Below are 23,687 nucleotides of genomic sequence, written 5' to 3' on the forward strand. Positions count from 1 at the left end.
ACTGGTCTGAGTGTGAAGAGAGGTGTCCATGAGATCATCTTTGTATTAAGATGTGGTCCACACTATAAAAAGTTTGAGAATCACTTAAGAGAAAAAAACCAACAATTTTTCAAATATTGCATTACAGAACTTATCTGAGGTGAAGTATGCTTATTACATAAGGTTCCTTATTAACATGCTAGTTATTACTCTTTCTTATTTTTGGCAGTGTGGTCTAGTGGTTTAAGCATTCTTTTATTTGATACACATAGAAAGTAGACTTTTGAACAAATCTCAAGTTTCTGAAATCATGGCTACCTTTCACAAATAGGCCTAACACATCCAATGATCTTGCACTCCTTTAAATTGATGGGAGTTTCGTTATTGACTTCCATGGGTGTGAGAGCAGGCTCTAAGTTTGAGTCTAATTGTTCCCATTCAAATACTCATTTAAAATAACATATATATTAAGCCATTTGAAGGTAAAGGTGGAGGAGGAAAATGAGCCCCCAAAGATCTTACTTGTAAAGTTAGAGGCTAAATTTAAGTCACAACAATAAAAATCTTGGTTTCCCCCCCGCCTAATTTCGTTAACTACACTTTTTCATAGTCAGATGCTACAACAGAAATCCATTTCCTCCAGGTGACAGGTTGATGACAGGTTCCTCCAGGTGATGAGTTTATCTGGTGGAAAGGATCTTAGGTTGTATAATTTCCCAAGAGAGAAGATGAAACAGTCTGAAAATAGAGAAAGTAGTATTTAAAATAATTATATTCTAATATAAATCTGTTACAAAATTTGAGATTTTGCTCTAACTTTTGAAAGTAAATTAGCAGTGACCTAAAGATTTGGGGAACAGAGATTAGGGGACATTTTCATATGGGTAAACAACAACTGTGCCTGCAAAAATACATACGCACCTCTTACAAACTGCATTTCTTGGTAATAATATGCATGATACAAAGGAGTATCTTGGGGGAGACAACTGATGGAAAGATGTGTAGTGTGTGTTGGAGAATTGATGGGGAAGAGAGGGATTACATGCAAATTTGTATCTGAATTTAAATATACTTTCTTTTTTTCTCTGGTGTTTGGGGGGCTCCTGTAGGCAGGTCTGTTCAGAGCTGGGCGGTGAGGGAAGCACAGAGATAGGATTTGAGCTGGGTCAGTAGAGCATGTGGACACTGGGGTCAGGCTGCCACTTTGTTCTCCAGGATCTCAGCTTTTGTTAAAAAAAAAAAAAAAAAAAAAAAAAGTGCTAGCCCTTATATTTGCAATGAAAATCTTCAGAATCTGAACAGATTCCATATTAACCACAGAAAGCTTGAAAGTATATCTCTGATACTTATGAACGACTCCTGTCATTCCAGTGAGGAGTTAATGAGATGCTAAATGATACTTTAAATGTCAACATTAATTATTTCACTGATGATGAAAGCATGAAAGAAAAGGCGGATAACATTATGGAGATCTGCTAAATCTACTACTTTTTGACATTTGATTTTGCTATCCAGCTGTTGAAAGTAGTTGTGAGAATACCACTTTTTTTTTTTTTCTAAACTAGCAAATAAGGAGCAAAGTCAAAGGAGGCTAGCAGAGCCCAGCAGGGCACCAGAACCTCACTGAGAAGCCAAGGAGAGCATGCATTATTATAGTTTGAACATTTGTATAATCTACAGTGAGTACGGTGAGGTTAAGGCAATTGAGTGTCCTAAATATACTGAGACATAGGATTCCCTGAATCTCTGTCCCTGCACTATGACCAGCACAGGCCCCGCTTGGAGTGGCAGGGAATTTTCCCATCCTGCCAGATCCTTAGAGGTAGGGGAGTGGCATGGGGCCCTCTTCTCTTCCTCGGGAAATTAGGGGTGGGAATGGGTTTAGGCCCTATCTCCCAGAAGAGAACTAGGCTAGGATGCATCTGCTTAGGAGGTATAGGGAAGCCTGGTACACTCTTTTTTTCCGATGTCCTCTGTTGGGGTAATGTCCTGTCAGAGCTATTGTTTCAGACTGTCTGCAGACTCAGGCAGACACTGCTGCTTGGTAACACTCACTTCACATTGTCAAGCTTTTCTTCACAATCATGAGGGCTAGAAACGTACTTCTTTGAAATGAAAGATAAGATTCTGATATCATATGACTCCAGGAGCAGGGGCTCTAAGCACAGGCCTCTCGAGTTCCTATGCCTTAAAACCTAAAAGTGAGGGATTGCAACTGGAGCAAAGCTTATGCAATGCATAGAGCTTGGAAGAATTTCTCTTTTTTCCTCAGTTTGACCCCCTAAGTCAGGAGTTCTCAAACTTGGGGTTGGGACCCCTCAGGGGGTTGTGAGGTTATTACATGGGAGGTCATGAGCTGTCAGCCTCCACCCCAAGCCCTGCTTTGCCTCCAGCATTTATAATGGTGTTAAATATAGAAACAAGCGTTTTTAATTTATAAGGGGGGGGTCACACTCAGAGGCTTGCTATGTGAAAAGGATCACCAGTACAATAGTTTGAGAATCACTGCCCTAAGTGAAGATGGAAGATGGGGGTTGAGTGAAGTAGGAGGGAGGGGAGTATAGTTGCATGAAGTGGCTGATGGAGAGACAACTGGAAAGCTGGATGAGGTGGCATGTCAGCCTGGATGTAGGGAAAGGAATGAGTTTTAAGCAGAAGATTGCCTAGAGCCGTAAGAGGTGGCCTGAAAAGGGTGGATTGACAACTGGTGAACAAAGGTGTTAAGCTGGAAGCCCCAGGTGTTAATGGAGATACTGAAACATCCAGTGAAGTGGGTTTTAGCCCACAAAAGCTTATGCTCAAATAAATTTGTTTAGTCTCTAAGGTGCTACAAGTACTCCTCATTCTTTTTGCTGAAACAAGAGAGGTCATTCCTCTCCTGAATATTCCTGCTGATGATATGCTTTCTGTCACCCTGGTTCACACTGAGCAGTACTCTACCCCATAAGTATCCCCACTGACATCAGTGAGAAGATTTGCAGACTAAGTAACTACCCACTGCATGGGGCAGAATGAGACTCCCTCAGTGACTGAACACCAGTCTGAGATAGAACATCTCCAGCCTGTCCCTTTAAAAACCCTTGTATAGAAGAGGTTGGAGATCAAAAGGGAGCAGTAGGGTTCTGCCAAAATATCCTTGCCTCCCCCTGCTGGTCCAAGACAGGGGTTGGCCTTTGATCCTGTCACCATCCTGACTGCTACTTCAGAATATGCAAAAAGAAAAGGACTTGTGGCACCTTAGAGATAAACAAATTTATTTGAGCATAAGCTTTCGTGAGCTACAGCTCACTTCATCGGATGCATGCATCACGAAAGCTTATGCTCAAATAAATTTGTTAGTCTCCAAGGTGCCACAAGTCCTCCTTTTCTTTTTGCGGATACAGACTAACACGGCTGCTACTCTGAAACTTCACAATACATGTCTGAAATCATGTTCCCTCAGAGCAGAGGAAATCTGACTGCCAGAGAGAGAGAGAGAGAGAGAAGACAGGCAGCCTTTCCAGCCACTTGAGCCTCAAGTGTGGTGGGGGGGGGGGGAAGGGGAGGGGAGGGGAAGAAAGAAGAGTGGTGTGATATGACAGGAGTTTGAGAAGACTGTCCTTCAGCCCTTTTAGAGGGAAGGTGCAAGCAGTGAGCTATGTGAAGGTACAACAACTGAGGGTCTACTCCCTAATAAATTTAACAGGCAAGCATGATTTAATCACATGGAAAACCTTGGAATTTCCTGGCTCTCCCCCAGTTTAAATGTGTAAATTAACTGAATTATAAAATAGATGTGTTTGAATTTCTGGGTAATTTGGGGAGGAGGCAGGAACTAAATAATCCCCAACCCAAATACTCAAGTGCAAAAACTGTGCGCAGGCCAGGCCTTATTCAAGAGCAAACACCCACCACAAGTAGTTATCCGTTTTATATTTTAAATCATGCAGTGTCTTTCCAAAAAATTCTGGCACAGGTAATCCAGTTGCACAGGTTCCAGGAAGCTCAATGCTGAGGTGAAGCATTAATAGGCTGCTCCACACTTCTTCAAAAAAAAGTAAATTCCCCTCTTCCTTATCTCCATTGCACAGATTAAAGAAAAAATAAACGTGAGACTCCCGCCTCCCGGGGATTTTCTCTCTCTCATCTTTTGCACTTTCCCTCTGTACTCCCAGGGGCTGGGCTCATTCCCCTCGCTCAGAAAGGTGGGCTGGAGACGGCCCGCTCCTGCCGGGACAGCCGCGCTCTAGGAGCTTTCTAGAGGGGGGCTGTGCGGCCTGCCCCACCCGGTGTGTGCGCAGAGCCACGTGGCTACACCCGGGAGCCCCGGCGCCTGCATGAGGCGCCGGCAACCCCGCTTGTCAGGGGCGGCCGGGGCCGAGTCACTCTTCGCAACCCAGCGCAAGGGCCGCGCGGCCCGACTCCGGCCCCCGCTTGCAGAGACGAGGGGGGCGCCCGGGCACAGCCCCGCGGCTTTCACCGCCCATGGCCCGGCGGGGAGGGGGGGGGGGCCGTAGAGAGTCTCCCGAGGGGCCGCCCAGCTGCTGCTCCCGCGGCTGAGCGGAGGTTGCTGCCGCGGAGACCTTCTAGCATCGCAAGCGGCGGCCCCCCTGGGGCTCCCCGGCCAGCGCGCGAGGCCGAGGAGTGGGGACGCCCCGCTCCGGCGGAGGGAGCCATGATTATCCGGCGGTGCGGGGGGGAGCCACGCCCTGCGCCCAGCCCCGGGAGGGGGGGGCGGCTCTTCGCCAACTGCTGCCCCCCGCCCCCGCATCGCCGCCGGAAGGAGGCGGAGAGTCGCCGGAGCGGGGCCCAGGCACCTTAGCGGGAAGGGTCCCGCCAGGGGGCCCGGTGTCCGCTCTACCCCGCGAGCTAGGAACGCTCCCGGCTCCAAAAGAGCGGAAACCCCCCCCCCCGCCCCCCAACCGGCCGCTCCCCGCAGGCCCCCGCCGTTATTATTTAATGAGTGCACACAAACGTGCTGGGCCTGAGTAACTGACAAAGCTCTCTGACTGACGAGACTTTGTACCAATAGCCAGCAGAGTCCCGCCCCCTGGACATGCCCTTGCCCAATGACGTGATAGCAGGTATGGGGCGGGCGCAGAGAGCGCCAACCAAGCTGGAGCGCCGCGGTAGAAGAGCGCTATGACTGACGTAAGTCAACAAAGGTCACGTGTAGCGCTGGGGAGGCGGTGATTGGCTGGGCGGGCCCGGGGGGGCAAGGGGGGGTCACGGTGGCGGCGTGGGGTTCGCTGTGTGACACAATTACAACAACTTTGTGCAGCTGCTGGGGAAGTTTGTACAGGCAACAAATACACCCTGCGCGGGCGGGCGGGCGGGGGGACCCTGTCACCCCGACTCCACTCACCCCGCGCGGCCGGGGCCAGCAGCGCAGCAGCGATGTAAACACGGCTTCGCCGCCATCGTCGCCTGCAGCCTCCTCCTCCTCTTCCTCCTCCCCCCAGCCCTCAGCTCTGGGGCGCTCTTCCCCCTCCCTCCTCCTCCTCCTCCTCCTCCGAGCCGCGGGGCTTCCCCCCGCCTCCCTCCCCCTCCCTGCCGGCTGTTGTTGTTGTAATAAAAGTTGTGGTGTGTGCGTCGGGCGCCCCGCCCCGCCCGGCACTGGGGGGCGTTGGGGGCGCGCCGGGGGGGCGCTTGTGATTGTGAGTTAATTACGCTGCGTTTCCATGAAATCGTGCGGAGTGTCGCTCGCCGCCGCCGCCTCTGCTGCTCCTTTCGGGGATGAGGAAAAGAAAATGGCGGCGGGGAAAGCGAACGGCCAGAGCGAGGAGGACTTCGCCAGCCTGACAGCCGAGGAGAGAGCAGCCCTCTCCGGCCTCGACAGGTACCCGCGCCTCCCCCCCGCGGCCCGCCGCTCTCCCCTCCCCGCCGCGGCGCCCCACTCGGGCTGGGCCGGGGCGCCCGTCTCCGCGCGGGGCTTGTGCGGGCTCCCGGCTGGCCCCGCTCTGTCCGCGAGCCCGAGCGGGGGCTTCTCCCTGACTAACGCTGCGCCTTGTGCTTCTCTCCCCCTCCCCAGCCGAGTCTTCGGGTTTCTGAGGCTTCATGAAGATGGCGCCAGAACGAAGGCCTTGCTGTTAAAGGTAAGAGCATGGGGGGGGGGGGGAGGAAGGAGCCAGCCCAGCCCCGCCACCTTTCCCCCCTCCCCCGAGCCTGCACGCCGTGTGTGTGTGTGTGTGTGTGTGTGTGTGTGTGTGCGCGCGCGGTGGCACCGCCACGGCCCAGGGGAGAGACGCGCCGGGGCACTGGGTGTCCCCCCCCCCGGCCTACGGGCTCGCCCCTCGCCTCGCTGCTGGGGCTCCGTGTGTGTTCCCCCGCCCCACCGGGCACAACCGGCGCGCAGCTGCCCCCCGAGCGCCCGTACAGCCCGGGGAGCGGGCACGGAGCGCGGCCTGCGGCTTCTCTCGGGCACTTTCTGGGGGTTTGGTCAGAACTGGGACGGAAAGCGTCTGCGCGTCAGGCCGGAGTCTCCGGCTCTGGAGCAAGCGGCGAGGAGCGCGGGGTGGCCCAGCAGGGTGGGTGTGAGGCGCTGCTGACGTTGGATTCCCTCGGACCCTCCCTAGTGATTTTAACCCCGCTTGTATTGGGCTCAGGCTCCGCGCTCCCTGCCAAATCCCAGCCCCCCGGCCTGCGCCCCTCACCCCGCCGCTGGCTGGAGCGGCGGAAACGCGGCCTTTTGGTGTGGGATCGCTCTAGTGCGGGACTTGGGTGTCGCTTCGGAGTCAGTCGCTAAGTGACTTGTTTGTTCGCTGGGTCCAGCTGCCTCAAATGTGTAACTTCTAGCGGAGTGACTCCCCTGCTGCCCGCCCCGCCCCGCCCCGCTCCGCTCCGCTCCTGCGCTGCTCCCAGGGAATGGCACAGTCTGGAGCCTGCCTGGGCTTTATACGCACACGTTTGTTTCTGTGAAAAGTTGTTGGCCCTGTCATTTAGTTAAGTAATGGCTGCTCCTGTCGGCCCAAGATGGCCGGACAGGGAGGAGAAAGAGGAAGGGGAGGGGGGAGGTAAACAGGGAAATAAATAGTAGGAATGAATATACACATCGGCTGAAATGTGTAGCCCCCCACTGTGGTTCAGGCAAACGCTCTTGCGCATTGCAAGATTCTTCTCGTTGCTTTCCTAACGTAGAATACAGCGTTTCAAGAGCTAGTATAATCCTTATCAACCTGTAGCACATTTAGCTCCCCATCCACAAGCTAGTGACAAAGGCTGTGCAGCTGGAGTATCTGTCAGTTTGTATTTTAAGACTGAAAACGGGAGGAAAATATTTGTGTACAAAATAATTTGAACCCACTAATAGATAGTCCAGTTGCAGCAATAGATATTGAGCTATTTGATATTCCTCTAGTTTCTACTTTGGGTTTAGTAGCTTTGCATTTGCCACTTCTCTCATCCTATTGTGTCCATGCTGGATGTGAATGTTTTTACGTGAATATGTCCTTTCCATTATTCTTGTTTGATTTTGAAACCATACTGCCAAGTGTGTTGAATTCAGTATTTTTAGGCCTGACTATGGTATTAATTTCTTTCTGGCATAACGGCAAAGCTTAATATTAGAATTTTTTCAAAAACATTTTTCTTTGAGCTTATGTTTTACAAAATAAGGTTTTGCTTGTTGCTTATGAGTTTTAAAGTTATTTACAAACTCTTAAATATATCTATAAGATAGGAGCATGACATCAAATCACTTACTTTTATTATTTTTAATTGACATCTAATATGTAGATGTTATAATAGGCACCTTTTAAATAGTACTGAGAATCACTAGAAACTGACTTTGAGGTAGAGTTTGAGAACACTTAAACATCCTACTTTTTTTTTTTTATGCTATTCCTTGCAGGTCTCTTGCAATTTCAGTACATTACCTTGTAGTCTGTGTTTTGTGAAATCAAGTAGTAAAGCAAATTCAGTTCTAAATGCTAAGCTTTGATTCTTGCCATCCTGTGTACTTCTATTTTAATTAAAATGGATTAATTTAATGTTTAGGGTTTATATAGCAAGATGTCTGATATAATAATGTGATATATTTTGTGACTTTTGAAGCAGACTTCTGCAAATGCATTAATGTTACCTTTTTATTATGTGAACACATGCAGTCTGTAAAATTATTATAAATAGGCAAATATCCTTACCTTCTAATTGAATTTTCCTTGTAACGTTTTCTTGCTCTGCATATTGGAAATATGTAAGATGCAGGTTACCGTATGAAATGATTTCTGACTAAAATTTGTCCTTTAGAAATGACAAATCAAGAGAATTATTTGGAGAGTAATCAGAATGTTACTATTTGATACAAAATATTTGGCAAGAAATTCATGCAAAAACAATTTCATTCTGTTTACAAATTTAGCTTGGTGTTACTTCAAGATTGTTTTTGTTTAAGTTGCTTTCCTAGCATGATTCAAAGTTAATATAATTTAAAATGCACCTCTTATGCTCTGGTCACTTCTCGCGCCTACGTATAGACGGTTAGATCTAGTCCTGCACTGGGAAGGATTTAGGCTGGATGATGGAACAGGTCATCAACATTTGATATGTCGCTTCTAGCAATAAAAAATTGCCCAACAGCCGTATATTATTTTGTTGTAACCTCGAATTCTGCTGTACTGTTCTTGGAGTTAGAATAATTTAAGTCTGTGCATGAAAGAACAATAGCAAACAAAACTCCTGGACTTTCCAGTTATGAAGTCCTGTCTTCATAATTCAGAATTCACTAGCCAAAACATTAAGGACTCTGTTGTGCTGTTTACTCACAGTTGCACGTTGGAAGAAGCTTGGAGTCATGCTGTTGTGGGAGGAATTGTCTTAGAGTATGTCTACACTGCATTTAAAAATTCACAGCTAGCCTCTGCCAGCTAACGCAGGCTTGGGCTAAGGGGCTGTTTAATTGTGGTGTAGATGTTCGGGTTCGCCCTGGAGTCTGCGTTTTAGGATCCCTGTGAGGTAGGAGGTTCCCAGAGCATAGGCTGCTGAGCCTGAACTCTACGCTGCAATTAAACAGCCCTTTAGCCCGAGTCAACTGGCACAGTCTGGCTCCGGGTGTCTAATTGCAATGTAGACATACCCTTAGAGGCAGGTTTCAGAGTAGCAGCCGTGTTAGTCTGTATTCGCAAAAAGAAAAGGAGTACTTGTGGCACCTTAGAGACTAACAAATTTATTAGAGCATAAGCTTTCGTGATTTAATTTACATTAAATGCATCCGATGAAGTGAGCTGTAGCTCACGAAAGCTTATGCTCTAATAAATTTGTTAGTCTCTAAGGTGCCACAATTACTCCTTAGAGGCAGAATTCTTACTGATGTTCCCATTCATATAAGGTGGTTTTCAATGTGATTACCCCTTCTATGTCTCGCAAGCTCTACTCGCTAGAGTGCGAAGAAGGTAGGGTCATGGCCCTGCTTATTTCTGATAGCTCCCTGACACTAAAAAAAAATTCTCAAAGGAGAGGGGGAAGACAGTCCTGTGCTCCACGTCGGAGGGAGTTTGTTCCTTTCTCCCTCTGACCACTTGCTGAGAATAAGGATTATAGTCTGACCCTAGAGCTCCTGTCTCGTAAGGGGTAATGCTGTGTCGGATGTGTCATTGTAGAAAGAATTTCATTGGGTGCTGCCCTCACACTTAGCACATCAGAATGGTATGTATATTATAACATTGGTCCTGCACACCTTGTGTTCTGTGGCATACTGAAAGTCTAGAGTAGATGGATGTTATGTCACTGAACAATGTATTGCATGCATTATAGGCTGGACAAAATTGAAACTTTGTATTATGTAATTGTGTATGTTGGCATTATTATGTGGTGATATAAAACTGAAGAATTACTGTTTTCAAAACTTCCAACTTTATTTTGCAACAAAGAATCCTGAAAATATTAGTTTGGAAGGTGTGCTTTCAATCTCTGCGATTAGTATGGCTTTTTGTGGGGTGGGGAGAGCCTGGGGATAGGATGGAAGGCTCTTATATCCTTACTGAAATGCTGAGATCCTTGTTATTGGTGCGCTGCAACCAGTTTTATAGGAAATATCTCTCAGATGTTCACTAGAAGGTTATACTTGAAGGTGCAAAACACACTATGGTATCTTGATGGCTCCCGGAGTTTGAATACATCTGATGCTTTCCTTCCCTTGTTCCTGCTTTTCTCAGGCAGTGAAGGCTTAAAAAAAATACTTGGAGGAGAGGGAATAATTACAATATTGGAACTCGATTGCGAGGGGAGCCCTTTTTAATCTTCTTGTGGTATTTAGTCAAAGTTGACATTTATTCCTTGTGACAAACTTCATTTAATAAGATGTAATTTTTTGGCTTTTGTATTAGAACGCTGCAGCTTATGTAATATATTGGGTTCAGGACTGTTACTAACTCCCCAATCCATTGAGTCTAATCAATTTGGAATATACTGTTCAAAATAAAACATCTTATTATTTAAAGACAGAAACTTGAAGTCTATTTTATTTAAAAAATAAAATAAAAGTAGTTTCATATACTATATATGTGCTTCAGTCTCCCTCACAAGTTTTATACATTTTCTATTATGAGTTTGCATTTCCCCTGTTGTGAAGATGCTCCACGCAAACAGGGAAAAATAATTAAGTAGATATGTGGAGTGCTATCAAATACACAAAATAGCACAAGAAAAGAACATTGTGATCTTTCCATTATTATGTTAGGTGTTACAGTACTTGTAGCAGTGTGTTTACAAATATTTTACTGCCAGTGTGAATTAAGTTGACTGTATCCCTTTAATGCTGGCTGTCAATTTTCTGCTAACATATAATTCAGCATCCTTATTTTTAATTATAGCAGAGTGCTTGAAAAGTAATTACAGAAAATATTTTAGAAAAATCTAAGTGTAGTACAGTGACTTATATTTGAGCCTTTTAAAAATCTTTTGGATTAATTTTTCATCAGAATAGAAGAGAAACATTGCTTTAAAATAATTACACTGCCTATCTAATATAATGGTAGTGCTGGGAGCCAGGGAACTTGGGTATTGGAACCATGAGACTCATGTAAAAGTGCTCTAAAGAGGGAGTGGTGTAATCAAGTTCTGTAAATTATTACTGAGCTGTTGCTTCATAGATGTTAATAAATTCCAAATTTGTCTTATGTTTATTAAAATCAGTTGTCTAGCATGCGTATATATGAATGTGGGGGAAGGTGAAGCAAGTTACAATTTTGCAGGCAGTACCATACCTGGAAACTTGAGTTGCTGGTCTTGTTTTAAAGTATCTTGAAGTGGAGCAATTTGAAGTAAAGTTTCTTAGCTGTTGGAGGCTGGTGTATGGATTTCAGGTTGGTTGGTTGTCTTTCTGCCTTTAAGCTCAAGCAGACATGAAATACATAGATTTAAAAAAAAAAAAAAAAAGCCCCAGTGGAAGAAATGGTTGAATACATTCCATTATTCCTGGTTGTGCAGTATTCTATTTTAAAACATCTTTTAAAATGTGTGTTACAAAATATTTACTTAATCAACAAATCAATGTTGTTTGCTCTCAAGGTTTGTGTGCGTGTTCAAAAAGTTTTAGTACTTGATATAGCATAACTAGTGTTTGAATTTCAGCCAGCTTTGTTGTCATATATTGAGAGAGGCGTTATGGACATTAGTATGGAATAGTTTCAATAAGATACTCTAGCTCATTTTTGTAGCTTTTCAAATGTCATATGGTATTAGTATTGCTGTTACAGTAGTGCCTAGAGGCCGCAACCGATTTTGGGGGTGGGGAGGGGGCATTGTGCTAGTTGATATGCATATACTACTCTTGGAGGCATTCTGCGCCAAAAAATTAAAAATTCTGTGCACAGTATTTTAAAATCCTGCAAATTTTATTTGTCAAAATAACCCTACATAATCACACCAGGTTCAATTATTTTGGTAATTTATTTCAAAATACTTGACATCAAATATTTTGTAACAATACAGACACTCACTCACAAAAATTTCCCCAGGAGTAGAGTTAAAGAAACCCCTAGGACAGGGGCAGGCAAACTTTTTGAGCTGAGGGCCACGTTGGGTTTGGAAATTGTATGGAGGGCCAGTTAGGGGAGGCTGTGCCCCTGACTGCCCCCCTAGGACCTCTGCCCCTGACTGCCCCCCACCGCCCTATCCAACCCCCACCCCCTCCTTCGTGACTGCCCTCCTGGGACCCCTACCCCCGTTCAACCCCTCCCGTTCCCCGCCTTCTGACTGCCCCGACCCCATCCACACCCTCACCCCCTGACCACCACCTGAACTCCCCTGCCCACTGTCCAACCCTCCCTGCCCCCTTACTGCGCAGCACAGAGCACCGGTGGCTGGCGGCGTTAAAGCCACACTGCCCAGACCGTTGCCCGGCCGCCCAGACAGTTGCACTGGTGTAGTGTAGTAAATTTGCTCTCCAAAACTGCTACCAGTAGCACATTCCTATGTGGAGCAGTTTAATACACTACACCAGCAGCATGAGGCGCTGAGGCTGTGGGGGAGGGGGAACAGCAGAGGAGGGGCTGGGGCTAGCCTCCTGGGCTAGGAGCTCAGGGGCTGGGCCGAAGTTTGGGCCGAAGGACAATCCAGTTCCTATTTCTCTGCACCCTTCTATCCTTCAGAGCCCCGCCGGGGTGCTAGACAGTATCACCCCCTCCCCAGACATTCACTCCCCTTCCTGCTTCAGAGGCCAGTTGCGGGGCCCCACCCTGGCCCAGACACTCTCACCCTGTACCCTGCAGAGGCCAGCTGCGGACGCCACTGCCCCCCCTCCCCAGACACTCAAACCCCCAGGACCAGGAATCCAGAGGGAGAAACAGCCTGATGGGTCCCGGGCTTACATGGAGTTTCCTGTGCCCTGCTGCTTCCTTACTTCAGGGTGTGTTGGGAACTCTCCAGCTCCTGACCTATGTCTTCAATTTGCAAGCTGGGCTCTGCCAGGTCTAGTGGCCATTAGTGGCGGGCAACATCTATACAGCCCATTTCTGGGGGCGGGAAAGGAAATTCTGTGCAGACAACATGAATTTCTGCAAAATTCTGCATTGCGCAGTGGTGCAGAATTCCCCCAGGAGTAACATGCATCATAAGGCAGTACTTACCCTGAAATGTTTTTCTAAAAGAGATGCTCTGGTTCAAACAGGAATTATTTTGTGGAAGTTCTACAGCCTGTTACGCAGGAGGTCAGACTAGATCAGTGGTTCTCAAGCTGCGGACTGCTTGCGGCCCAGTCAACACGTAGCTGTGTCCCATGTGACATCTTCAGGGCCATATAGGTAGTACATACATTGTGTGGATGTGGGCCATATAACACAGCTGCATACCACTGTAAATAGGTTGAGAATCACTGGACTAGATGATCATATTGGTATCTTCTGGCCTTAAAATCTATGAAAATTTTACAGTGAAAATAGATATGCCAGGCAAGGATAGTGGGAGGGGAAGAAATAGTATCCACATGTAACAGATGGTGAGTTAAAGTACAGCGAGAGTAAGTAACTTTCCTGAAGTCACACAGGAAATGTGTGGCAAAGATGGGAATAAAACTCGGGGATATTGAATTCCAGCCCAATATCATAACCCTAAGACATCCTTCCTTTGAGCTGTGTATAGGTATATTCATGATACTAATGAAGTCTGGCTTTAAAGGAGGAGAAATACAAAATAGTCCAAGTAAAATCTCAAAAATATTTCTGAAATTCTTTAAATGCTATAGATAGCCAAATGGTGCAGAGTTTCTGTTCAGTCTCACCTTGGATGATGTTTTTAACTCACTTGTCTTTTGCCATTTGTGGGTAAATGTGGTCACCTGAGAATCTTCTGAGCCTTTGTCTGATCCTGTTGTTGATGTGAATCTGTTAGGCATATTACTTTTCAGTAACAAGGCCACACGTAGGTGTTACGCATGTCATCTGAAATGAGTGCTAATAGTATGGTCTGAAAAGTTCATTCATATATTCAGAATATGGCACTTATTAAATAAAAAATATTCTAGACATGTTGGAGTTATCCTTTGTATCCCTCTGCTTGTAAAGCCATTTGCTTTACTTAATCAGTTCAACTGTACAAAGATTGGGGGAAGGCATAAAAACATACATTTCCTTCCCCCCCCCCACTCTCTTGTGCTTTTAAAGTGTGATATCTCAGGACCTTCCATGATTATAAGCATGTGCTGTAATCCACTAGCAGCCTGTATCCCATTGGAAATTTAGGAATGTTACACCACTGAAAAGGTTAAATGCCAATTTTCAGCCCTAAAGAGTGTCAAGGTATCCACCTTTAAACCGATAATAGGTTCATTGCTGATTGTTACTGGTCCTAGGCAACAAGTAGATGCAACTTTGTTGGGAAATTCTGCAGTTGTGAGGCTAAAGGGAAAAGGAAATGCTTATCTGGCAGATTGTGAACAGTTCTAAAACAAACATTTTATTTTTAACAGACTTGGGGCATTACACTAAGTCCTGAGGAGCTGAATTAGTGGATAGAGGGCAGGTGAGGCTATCAAAGGTGTTAAAGTTGTTGAACCAGGTGACACCTTTTTCTTTTATTTATTTATTTATTTTCCAAAATATGTCAGTGACCCTACCATTATCGCATGGATTCCTACTCACAGTATTTATTCCCCATATATTGAATCTGCATGGTTCCTGTCCCCTCCCACCTGTCAAATTTCAATTGTTTCCTCCCTAAACTAAACTAAATATTACCCTTTCTTTTGTTTAGGTTCTGGAATTGTGGTGTTTTGATTAGAAAAATTGGACTATCATGTCTAATTTCTTTCTTTAAATATTTAAATGACACTTTCTCAGTGACCCTTAGAATGCTGCTGGTGTTTTTCAGGCCAGCTAGTCAAATGATCCAAAGGACACACTTTTATAAATGTAGATTAATAGTGCCCTCCTATTTAGCAGAATATGTATTTGAATCTTTTAGAATAATTGAAATACTGTCCTTGTTTACATGTGTGTAGCCCGAAGAAGGGTGGTGGGATTGTATCGGTGTCACTGTGTGCATAAATTGGCCTGCAGAATCTTTACTGTTACCGTGAGAGAGCAAGAGAGAGATGCTATACTCTGAGCCCAGTTTTACTTCGTAGGCCTCAGACGTTTGGGGTGGTGGGAGGAAGTATATAAATTCTTATTTTTTTAATAAAAGGAACAAATGATCTAGAACTAGACACAATAAACAAGGAACAATACAATGTCATTTTAAAATCAGTTTTTGAATAGAGGCCTTAACCTAGAAAATTTTGAAGGCTCATTCTGCTTGAAGATGTAAATATATCAAATATTTGTTTAAGGCTCTATCAGCAATTGCTACTTTTATGTGAGACTTCAAGTTTTATGCCTTTAAAATCAAGTATGTCTCCATAGTGGACTGATGTTTTTAATATTGGATACTATTTTCTCTTTTTAGAAGGAATGATATGAGAAAGTCTTCACTTAGAAAAAGGCTACTGAATTAATGAACAGGAGAAGCCCCTAAGCAAACCTTGGGGTGTTAAACAATATTCTTGTACTGATGATAGTGCATAACATTCTCTGTTCTCATTTTTGCATTAGTGGATAATAGAACTGTTTGGACTAAATATTTTTCTCTACAATTCTTGTATCTGTAGCAAGATCGTATGGGACATCTTGTGCATTTGATATGTGGAATTAAGAGCTAATGTATATAGTTTCAAGAAAAATGACTTGGTTTTTATGAACTAATATGTCTAGAATGATGTGTATTCGCATTTTGGTTTTCTTTATGGTCAATTGTTTAAAAACTATTGTTGAAGTGGCTCTACATATAAGACCAAATGCCTTCTTCAAGAACTTTGTTTGCAGGACTGAATTACTATCCAAAATAAGTTTAATATTCCATTCTAGATCAAGTTAAACAGTGAATACATTTTTCATGGAATTTCAGATAGTATTTTGGGAATTGAGGTGCTCTTTAGGTTTTTTTATAATATTGTTTAAAATTGGTCAAAAGATGCATAATGGCATCCACTATAGAAACACTGGACATTTTCTGTAGTCACGTAGACCTGCATCTCTTAAACTGAAAAAGTTAGTCAAGATGGTTACTAAAATGTCTATATTTTATAGTCTGTCAGGCTTGAAAAGCTCACTTGCTCCAGAATTTGGATCAGGTTAGTGAGTTGAGACTAATGAGCAGAGCTTCTGGCTCACTCCCCTCTGAAGGAAGGGGACGTTCCTGGGAACACACAGTCCAGGTGCTGCTGCACATTGAAGAGGAGTGCCACTGCCCTTTTCTAAGGACAAGAAGGGGGAACTGGGATATTTGGGCTGTCCTGGGAGGCATGGGAGAGATGCAGAGCTTGAACAAGTTTGTTTAAAAAAAAAAAAAAAAAAACGTACAGCAAAAGGTGGCAAATGACTTTCAGTACAAACTCCTCAGTATCTTTCTTGTGTACCTGCCCGTGTTTCATACTGCTGTGGAGAAGATCTGGTTCTAGAGGGGGAGGAACACACATGGAAGGGCCTAAGGTGAATACCGCATGACCTGCATTTGGAGCCACTGTTAGCTGAACCTAGGCCTCCCTCTTCTTTGTGCGAAGGAAGAGCGGAGTGGATAGAGTCTCTGTCTTCCAGGAAGGAATCGGGAGAAGATCTTGCTGAGGAAGGGAAGAAATCCCCCCCCATGAGACGTATCAACAGACAAGAGAGGCTGAAATGGAGTTATTTTGCAGAGTGGATGGGGAGCAGGGATGGTGTTATGGGGAGGGGAAGAAAGCATGGGAGAGATTGGTGCTGTATACTTTTCCAGCAGCTCCCTGAAACCTGTTACTGGCCCCCTGCCTTCTTGCTGTCTGAGTTAGTTAACTTGCCTGCAGTGTTGTTCCCCACCTCAGTAGGTGCGCTGGCAAGATGAATAAGAACAAAGTATACATACATAACAAGATTAGGAGGGGTGGAAGAAAAGATAGATGGGAAATAGTGGAGTTGTGTGTGGAACACCCCGGAGGGGGGGGGGAGGGAAGCAATTCATTTTGCCCAAACCCTATAAATCCTGAATATAGCATGACTTGTGTCATTTTCTCCTGCCCCTGAGGCAAGAGAGCAAGCCTGAGAGCAGAGCAACTGAGGGACAACTGCTCTTAAGAGGAAAGAATGGAGGCAAAAATAAAGCAGGCTAAATGCTGCTGCTGTTTTTTAAAAGAGTGAAGTTGGAGTAGAGCAGCCCAGGTGTTGCTGCTTTTTCTTCGGGGTGAAAGGGAAAGCCAAGGAAAAGAAAACGTCAGGCTCTTTTGTTAAACTTGGAGGGTGGGGGAAAAGTCAATGTAGGAGTTGTAGGTGGTTATGATATGAGGTGGGTGAAAGAGGAAAAGATTGAGAAGATTTTAAATGTGCAGTTGGGATTTTTGTAGGGAAGAAGGAATGAGAGCCAGAAAATACAAGGGAATAGATTAGTAGGTGGGAAACGGATCACAATGGAGAAGTGGGGGGAAGAGATGGAAAACAGGGAATACTAGACACACAGCAATGCTGAAAGATACCCGATGATCTGCAATAGGACAGAAAAGAACAGGGAAGAAACTGTAACAGTACAACAGTTAGCTACATTTGTGGAAGGTTTGTTAAACAGAAGTGCTGCAATTAAATGAATATATTAAATATAGTAGAGAGTAAACAGTATGCAACTTCTGTTCTTAACACTTCATGGTTTTGGGCTTTGGTATGAAAGGAGTCATCTAGGTAGTTTTCATCTGTATAGTAGGTTGTCCTCAGACTCATGAGGGTTGGAAATATTTCAAGCATGAAACTTTTTGTATTTCTGAAACCTTAATGTTTGACTGTTGAATTTCCCAAAGGAAAGGGAATATATGATGGAGTAGCTACTCACATTTTCAAGATGACTTTCAAAGGAGAAGAAAAAATTAGATTTTTGTCCTTTTGTGCTACAAAGAAAGTGATGAAGTGAGCTGTAGATCAGGAAAGCTTATGCTCAAATAAATTTGTTAGTCGCTAAGGTGCCACAAGTACTCCTTTTCTTTTTAAAGAAAGCCTGACTTTTTTTTTTTTTTTTTAAATTGCTGGTTTTTATAATTGAAGTTCAAGTCTTTTAGTTACAAGAGTGAATAAAGGAAAAAAGCATATAATTTTACAATTGCAAGTTTCTGAAAAATTTCTGCATAAGCAGCTGATGTTGAAACTTGGTTGTTGGAGTGAAGGTTACTGTCCTGCCATGAATTCAAAGCAGATTGAGAAGTCAGAGCAGGAAGAATTTACCTATTCTTTGTTTAAGACTTGCTTTAAAAATCTGAAATCCAAGAAATTTTATGTATTCGTACAAACTTCAAACACTGGACAGTATGGAAATTTGTGTGTAAAGTGACCTCCTCTGAGGTCTTAAACAGAACCCCCACAATGCACCTTTGGTACAGGAGTACACAGTTTTTAGTCAGATGGTTATAGGTCTGGTGAAATTAGTCGGGGGGGGGGGGGGAAGAGAGAGAAGTGTTCCAAAACTAGGCTCATAATGGAAGCCTAGTCCCTAACTTAACTATAGAGATGACCTGGCAGAGGAGGTTAATAGTAAAAATTTGAATTCTTATTTTGCTTATTCATGGGTGATAGGGATTATGAGGAATTTTAGGAAGCTCTGACACATGCATAATGTAACAGCTGCAGTGATACTGGATCGCATAATTAGATTATCAGAATCCATAAGTAAAAATGGTAGGCACAAGTAAGGATATGTGTTCAACCTTAAAAGGGCCACTTAAAAAATATCTTTCAGGTAGTAAACATGTCCACGTCCCCTGCTCGTTTTTGTGGTTTAAGTTGACACTGTCCCTTTTTACACTTTGCATTTCTTGCTTCCAGTGCAGATAACCAAGATCTTCCAGGGAAAGCCCAGATGTGATGGACTGAGCTGAATTTACTCGGTCCTCACCTTTCTAATAGCAAAGCCAGAGAAACCCTGCCCCCAATACGCTGGGATTTACTTCTGTTGAGGAATCCCCATAACGGATGGGTAGGAATTTTCCAGCACTGAGAAACTACAGCTATTTTAGGGTGTGAGTAAGCCAATGTGCAGACTCGCCAGCTGGGGAAAGAAAAATAAATCCAACCTATAGGACATTTCACATCCTTTCCTCGGGGCTTGCTTTTTTTTTTTTTTTTTTTTTTCTTAAAAACAACTCAAAACCAGAACACATCCATTCAGACTACTGGATAATAATTACCTGAGGCCTTTCCAGCTTCAACCAGTTGGGAGGAGAGAGGACATACCTTTCCCCTATTGCAGTGGTTTTCATTTGCGGACCAATAAACCATATGGCAATATGGACCCTTTTGGAAATCTTAGACATAGTCTGTGGACCTCCAGGATCCATGGACCACAGGTTGAAAACTACTGCCCTATCACAACCTCTTTTGCACCAAGGAGAGGCATCTCTCACCTGGCCCTGAGCTGCTGCAGCAAGAGAGGGCTGGTGGAAGGGTGAGAGTCCTCTCTCCCTACTGCAGCCCTGGGGCAGCCTGCACCCCCCCCGCACCTGAGCCCCCTCCTGAGCCTCATCCCTGGCCCCACCCCAGAGCCTTCACCCATAGCCGGAGCCCTCACCTCTAGCATCCAGCCCCAAGCTTCCTCCTGCACCCTGAGCCCCTCCTCCCCACCCCAGTTTGCACCCCCAGCCAGAACCCTCATCCCACCACACCTCAACCCTCTACCCTAGCCCTGAGTTCCCTCCTGCACCTCAATCCCATCATCCCCAGTCCCACCCCAGAGCTCTCACCCCCCCGCACCTCAATGTTCTGCCTCAGCCCTGAGCCCCCTCACACTCCAAACCCCTCGTCCCCATCCCCACCGCATTAATCTTGTTATGTGCACCAATATGAAGGTGATGTGTCACACATCACCTCTATATTGGTGCACATAACAAAATTCATTCCCACATGGATGTAAAAAATTAGAGGGAACACTGCTCATAACTTCCCCTTGCTTCTATACCTGCTAGAGCATACCATTCCATGTTGCCAGTTTCCCCTACTCCCGATGTCCTGTTACCCCCTTTGCCAAACACTGCTCTCCTACTTCATTTTTTTATTTATAAGAAAATCCTAACTTTTACAAAGCAGTTTCTATAGGTTAATTAACTTACAGATAAAGTTGATCAGACATGTAACATACTACTTCACCTATATTTTTAGAAGAAGAATCCTAAATGAATTTTTAAAAAGATGTAACCCATTTAAAAATCAAGGAAATTTAAATTGAGGTGCCCAAGGAAGGCATGATATAGTGCAGTTCAGGCACTGGATTGGGACTCAGATCTCCAGTGCTGGGCAATGTACTTAATCTTTGTTTCTTATTTCCACTTTGGAAAATGAGGTGGTACTTTTTTTTCTTAACCTTTATATGTCATATGTTGTTAGATTGTAAATTCTTCTGTATAGTGACCGCTTCTTCCTCTGGGTATGTACTGTGCCTGGCACAGTGCGGGCCTTGATCATGGCTGTAGCCTCTAGTTGCTATTGTGATACAAATTATAAGGTTTGATTTTTAGCACCAATAACTCCTCCATGCTTTCTGAAATGCACATAATCATTGGTGAGTTCACCCAGACAACCTTAAATCTAGCCTTGTAATGTAATCCAGAAACCAAGACAGCCTTATATCTGTCAATCACTCATTCATCTCAAATGACCACAAAAACAATATAATATTGAACTCCTACTTATGCATTGATTGCACAGAATATAGCTGTGGTTATGACCACATACTCTCCATAGAAAAGCACATCCTTAAAATGATGTCTTTTAAGGGAAGTAGTATATTGAGTGCTATTATTTGCTACCATTCACAAAGGGCTTATCTGTCACAGTATCTGTAACACTTATATATTTGGTATCTAAAATACCTAGATCAGGATCATGACATGAAAAATTACTTGAGGGGAAAAATAATCTGTATTGATAAAGCATCGTGCTTAACAGACTACATTTGAAGCTTTTCTAAAATATATCCTACAGTCTAAAAAATTCCACCTGTAAAACTATACAGTATCTTCTCATATCTAAAAATTACAACACAATATAGAAGTATGGTGGAGTACAAGGCCAGAGTTAGTTGTTTGACCATATCAGTAGTTTGCTGTAATTCAGACTATTTGGACTTTTTTGTAATTTAAAAGTAGAACCTTAAATTTTAATCTCCTGCTTTTTAGAGCTTGAGCGTTACAAAAATTCACAGTTCTTAAATGCTTTTCTAAAATATTGCTGCTGTGCCTGCTCAGTTTTTAACTAACTATAAGCTAATGTTTTTTTCCATTTTGAAATTATATTGGAAAAAGCACTAGAAAATGAACTGCCCTGGTATAATCCTGCAGTGTGAATGGGATCAGCTGCATGATGTGGTCAATTTTTCCATTTTCAGTGTTAATGTAAAAAAAAAAAAGTGTTTAAAAACGATGTAGCGGTTATTTATGCAATTTTATCCTTGGTTTACTAAATACATACATTTTTAAAGTAAAGCGCCAGCATCCCCACCGTGGCCCGACCTGGCAGCACTGGCTGTGCTCCCAGTCCTGCGCCTGATCCACCGGCTCCTGGGCAGCAGGGCCTGTACTCGGCCAAAGGGATTGGAGCAGATGAGGCCCCAGCATCCCGCCCCTCTGCCCCACTGTGATGCAACACACATTGCTGCTGCCGTGTGCCATTGCTCCTGAGCCCCTGGGAGCAGCATGCGATGCCCCTTCTCCTCGAGACCCACCCTTGCACTGCCCCTTACCCCCAGTCCCTACCTTCGCGCTGCCCCTTCTTCCCCTCCCTCCTCCTGTCGCTAGCCTTGTGAGACGGCTTGCTGCTGCAGGTGTGAATGTGGTTATCGGTAAAAGATGGCTAGCAGATCAAGGGTGCGGATCCACGTTTTTGTATCTGTGCAGGGCTCTAACAATTAGCTGTCCTAGGTTGGAGAAAGGTGAGGATTCCAAAAGTTCATTGCTGCCTGGGCTGCTCTGGAGGCTCTACTATTTGATTGCAGCTTAAATTTCAGAGTAGGGAGGCTCGCACCATAGTTCCTTAGGTAGTCTGCTGTTCTTTATGTGGCTTTGGCCTAAGCTGCCTATCTCTGCCTCAAAGCTGCTGCTCTGTACTATCCCTTGCCTCAAAGCTGCTACCACTCTGCAATGTCCGCTGATTTGTAGTAGTCTGTTCATTTCCTAGAGAGGGATCAGTGGTATCTAGAACCTCTAATAGACTCCTCACCACCAGGGAGGCACTTCTCCTACCTTCTGCCGGCTTCTTTTCACTCTCATAGCCTTGTATAGGCTCCCTTACCCAACTGTACTTGACTGCAGTCTTGGTCAGGGTGACCCCAAGCACAACTGATGTAGAGTGCTTGAATCTTTCTCCTAGCAAGATTAATTGCATATTATTTCCTTTAAAATCAAAATTTACTTGTATTTAATCCAAATGGCCCAAACATCACAGAAAACTGAAGCACAGATTGAGGCCTCACCCACTGTCAATTTCCCTTACTCTCCAACAGAAGCTGGCAGAAAGTTCCCTGTCAGCAGAACCCTGCCCATCTCCAGTTCTTAAGTAACTGTGTCGCTCTTCGTCCATTTCACCAACAGGTGAGAGTAGTGAGCTCCCTTCTCTTTAAAGCTTCAGGCCACATCGCTTGCATGTCTAAGATGTTACCTGTAACATAAAGAAATCCACGGTAAACAAAGATTTAAGTTAATCGTATCCCTTTTTCATGGTGTGCTAACCTTGAAGCTACAACTTCTGTTTGAACATTAAGTGAAAACATATGACTGTTGTTCAAACTGTGACAATGAAAGCAAGTATTAAAAATTTTATTAAAGTTAATGTTTAAAGTCAAATTTACGCAAGGTAATGGGGTCAGGCTTGGTTATGAGGGATTGCAAGTTATCGGTTACAAGGTTCACGAGATGCATACATAGCGCACAACCAACACGGACCCAGATTAGGGTGCGGGAGTTTTTAAAACGTCGGTGGATATGTGGTCTCGGGTATGCCACCCATAGAATGTATTTAGAGTCCAAGTCAGTATTGGTGTAGTGAATAAGTACATGGAGTACATTAGTACCAACTACAATTAAGAAATCTTCAGGACTTTAAGATAATGTGACTAGGTGGTCTGTCAGAGTCAGATGTATGGAGGTCACATTGTTACTGGTTACCCCATTAAATGTGTGTGTGTGTGTGTGTGGGGGGGGGTGATGGGGTGGATGACTGGGCCAACATTTATTTGGGGGTGGAGCTAAGGACCTATAAAGTCTGCTTCAGCTCTGAGGGATTTATTCCAGTCTGGGAGCTGAGTTTACATAGAAGCATGCTCTTGTATATATTATGGAGAAGTCACTGGAATTTTTTTGTAATATACATTTAAAATGATATGTTATCTAATTCTCTATCTTCCAAAATTTGTATTTGGTCCAATATATTATGTTTACATAGGAACATTTTTATTTTTTACAACACTGATTTTATAGTATTCCCTGTGACATTTTAAAAATTGGGGTTTATATGTACTTTGCAAAGAAGAGTAAGAGGAGGTTGGACGTATGTAACCTAAATTAGCAATATAGCAGAAAGCTAATCGGGTATTCCTGCTTACCCATTTATAGGGATAAAGAGGGAATTTGAAACAAAATAAATGCATAACAGTGAATATTTAATATGAAATTCGCAGCTGTAGGATAATTGAGGCTGGTAGCTTAGTTTTTAGAAAGGATTAGAAGTTCATTTAAAAATAACAGTAACTGCAGTTATATTAGCTAA

At 44.2% G+C, this 23,687-nt stretch overlaps 1 protein-coding gene across 16 annotated transcripts in view; it reads left to right on the plus strand.

The window, feature by feature from the left end:
• Window positions 1-5,151: 5,151 nt before the first annotated feature.
• Window positions 5,152-23,687, plus strand: part of KDM6A (lysine demethylase 6A) — a 289,478-nt gene continuing 270,942 nt past the window's right edge. For 7 of the 16 annotated variants that reach the window (XM_043506355.1, XM_043506360.1, XM_043506379.1 and 4 more), the window contains exons 1-2: window positions 5,220-5,797; window positions 5,990-6,053. In XM_043506355.1, coding sequence (XP_043362290.1) covers window positions 5,640-5,797; window positions 5,990-6,053 — 222 coding nt within the window. In that variant the 5' untranslated portion in view covers window positions 5,220-5,639. Of the gene's footprint in view, window positions 5,798-5,989; window positions 6,054-6,162; window positions 6,486-23,687 lie in introns of those variants that run through there. The other 9 variants (XM_038390670.2, XM_038390697.2, XM_038390659.2 and 6 more) reach the window with 8 other exon arrangements.

This window comes from Dermochelys coriacea, chromosome 1 (genome assembly GCF_009764565.3).
Source record: "Dermochelys coriacea isolate rDerCor1 chromosome 1, rDerCor1.pri.v4, whole genome shotgun sequence".
NCBI classification, from domain to species: domain Eukaryota; kingdom Metazoa; phylum Chordata; order Testudines; family Dermochelyidae; genus Dermochelys; species Dermochelys coriacea.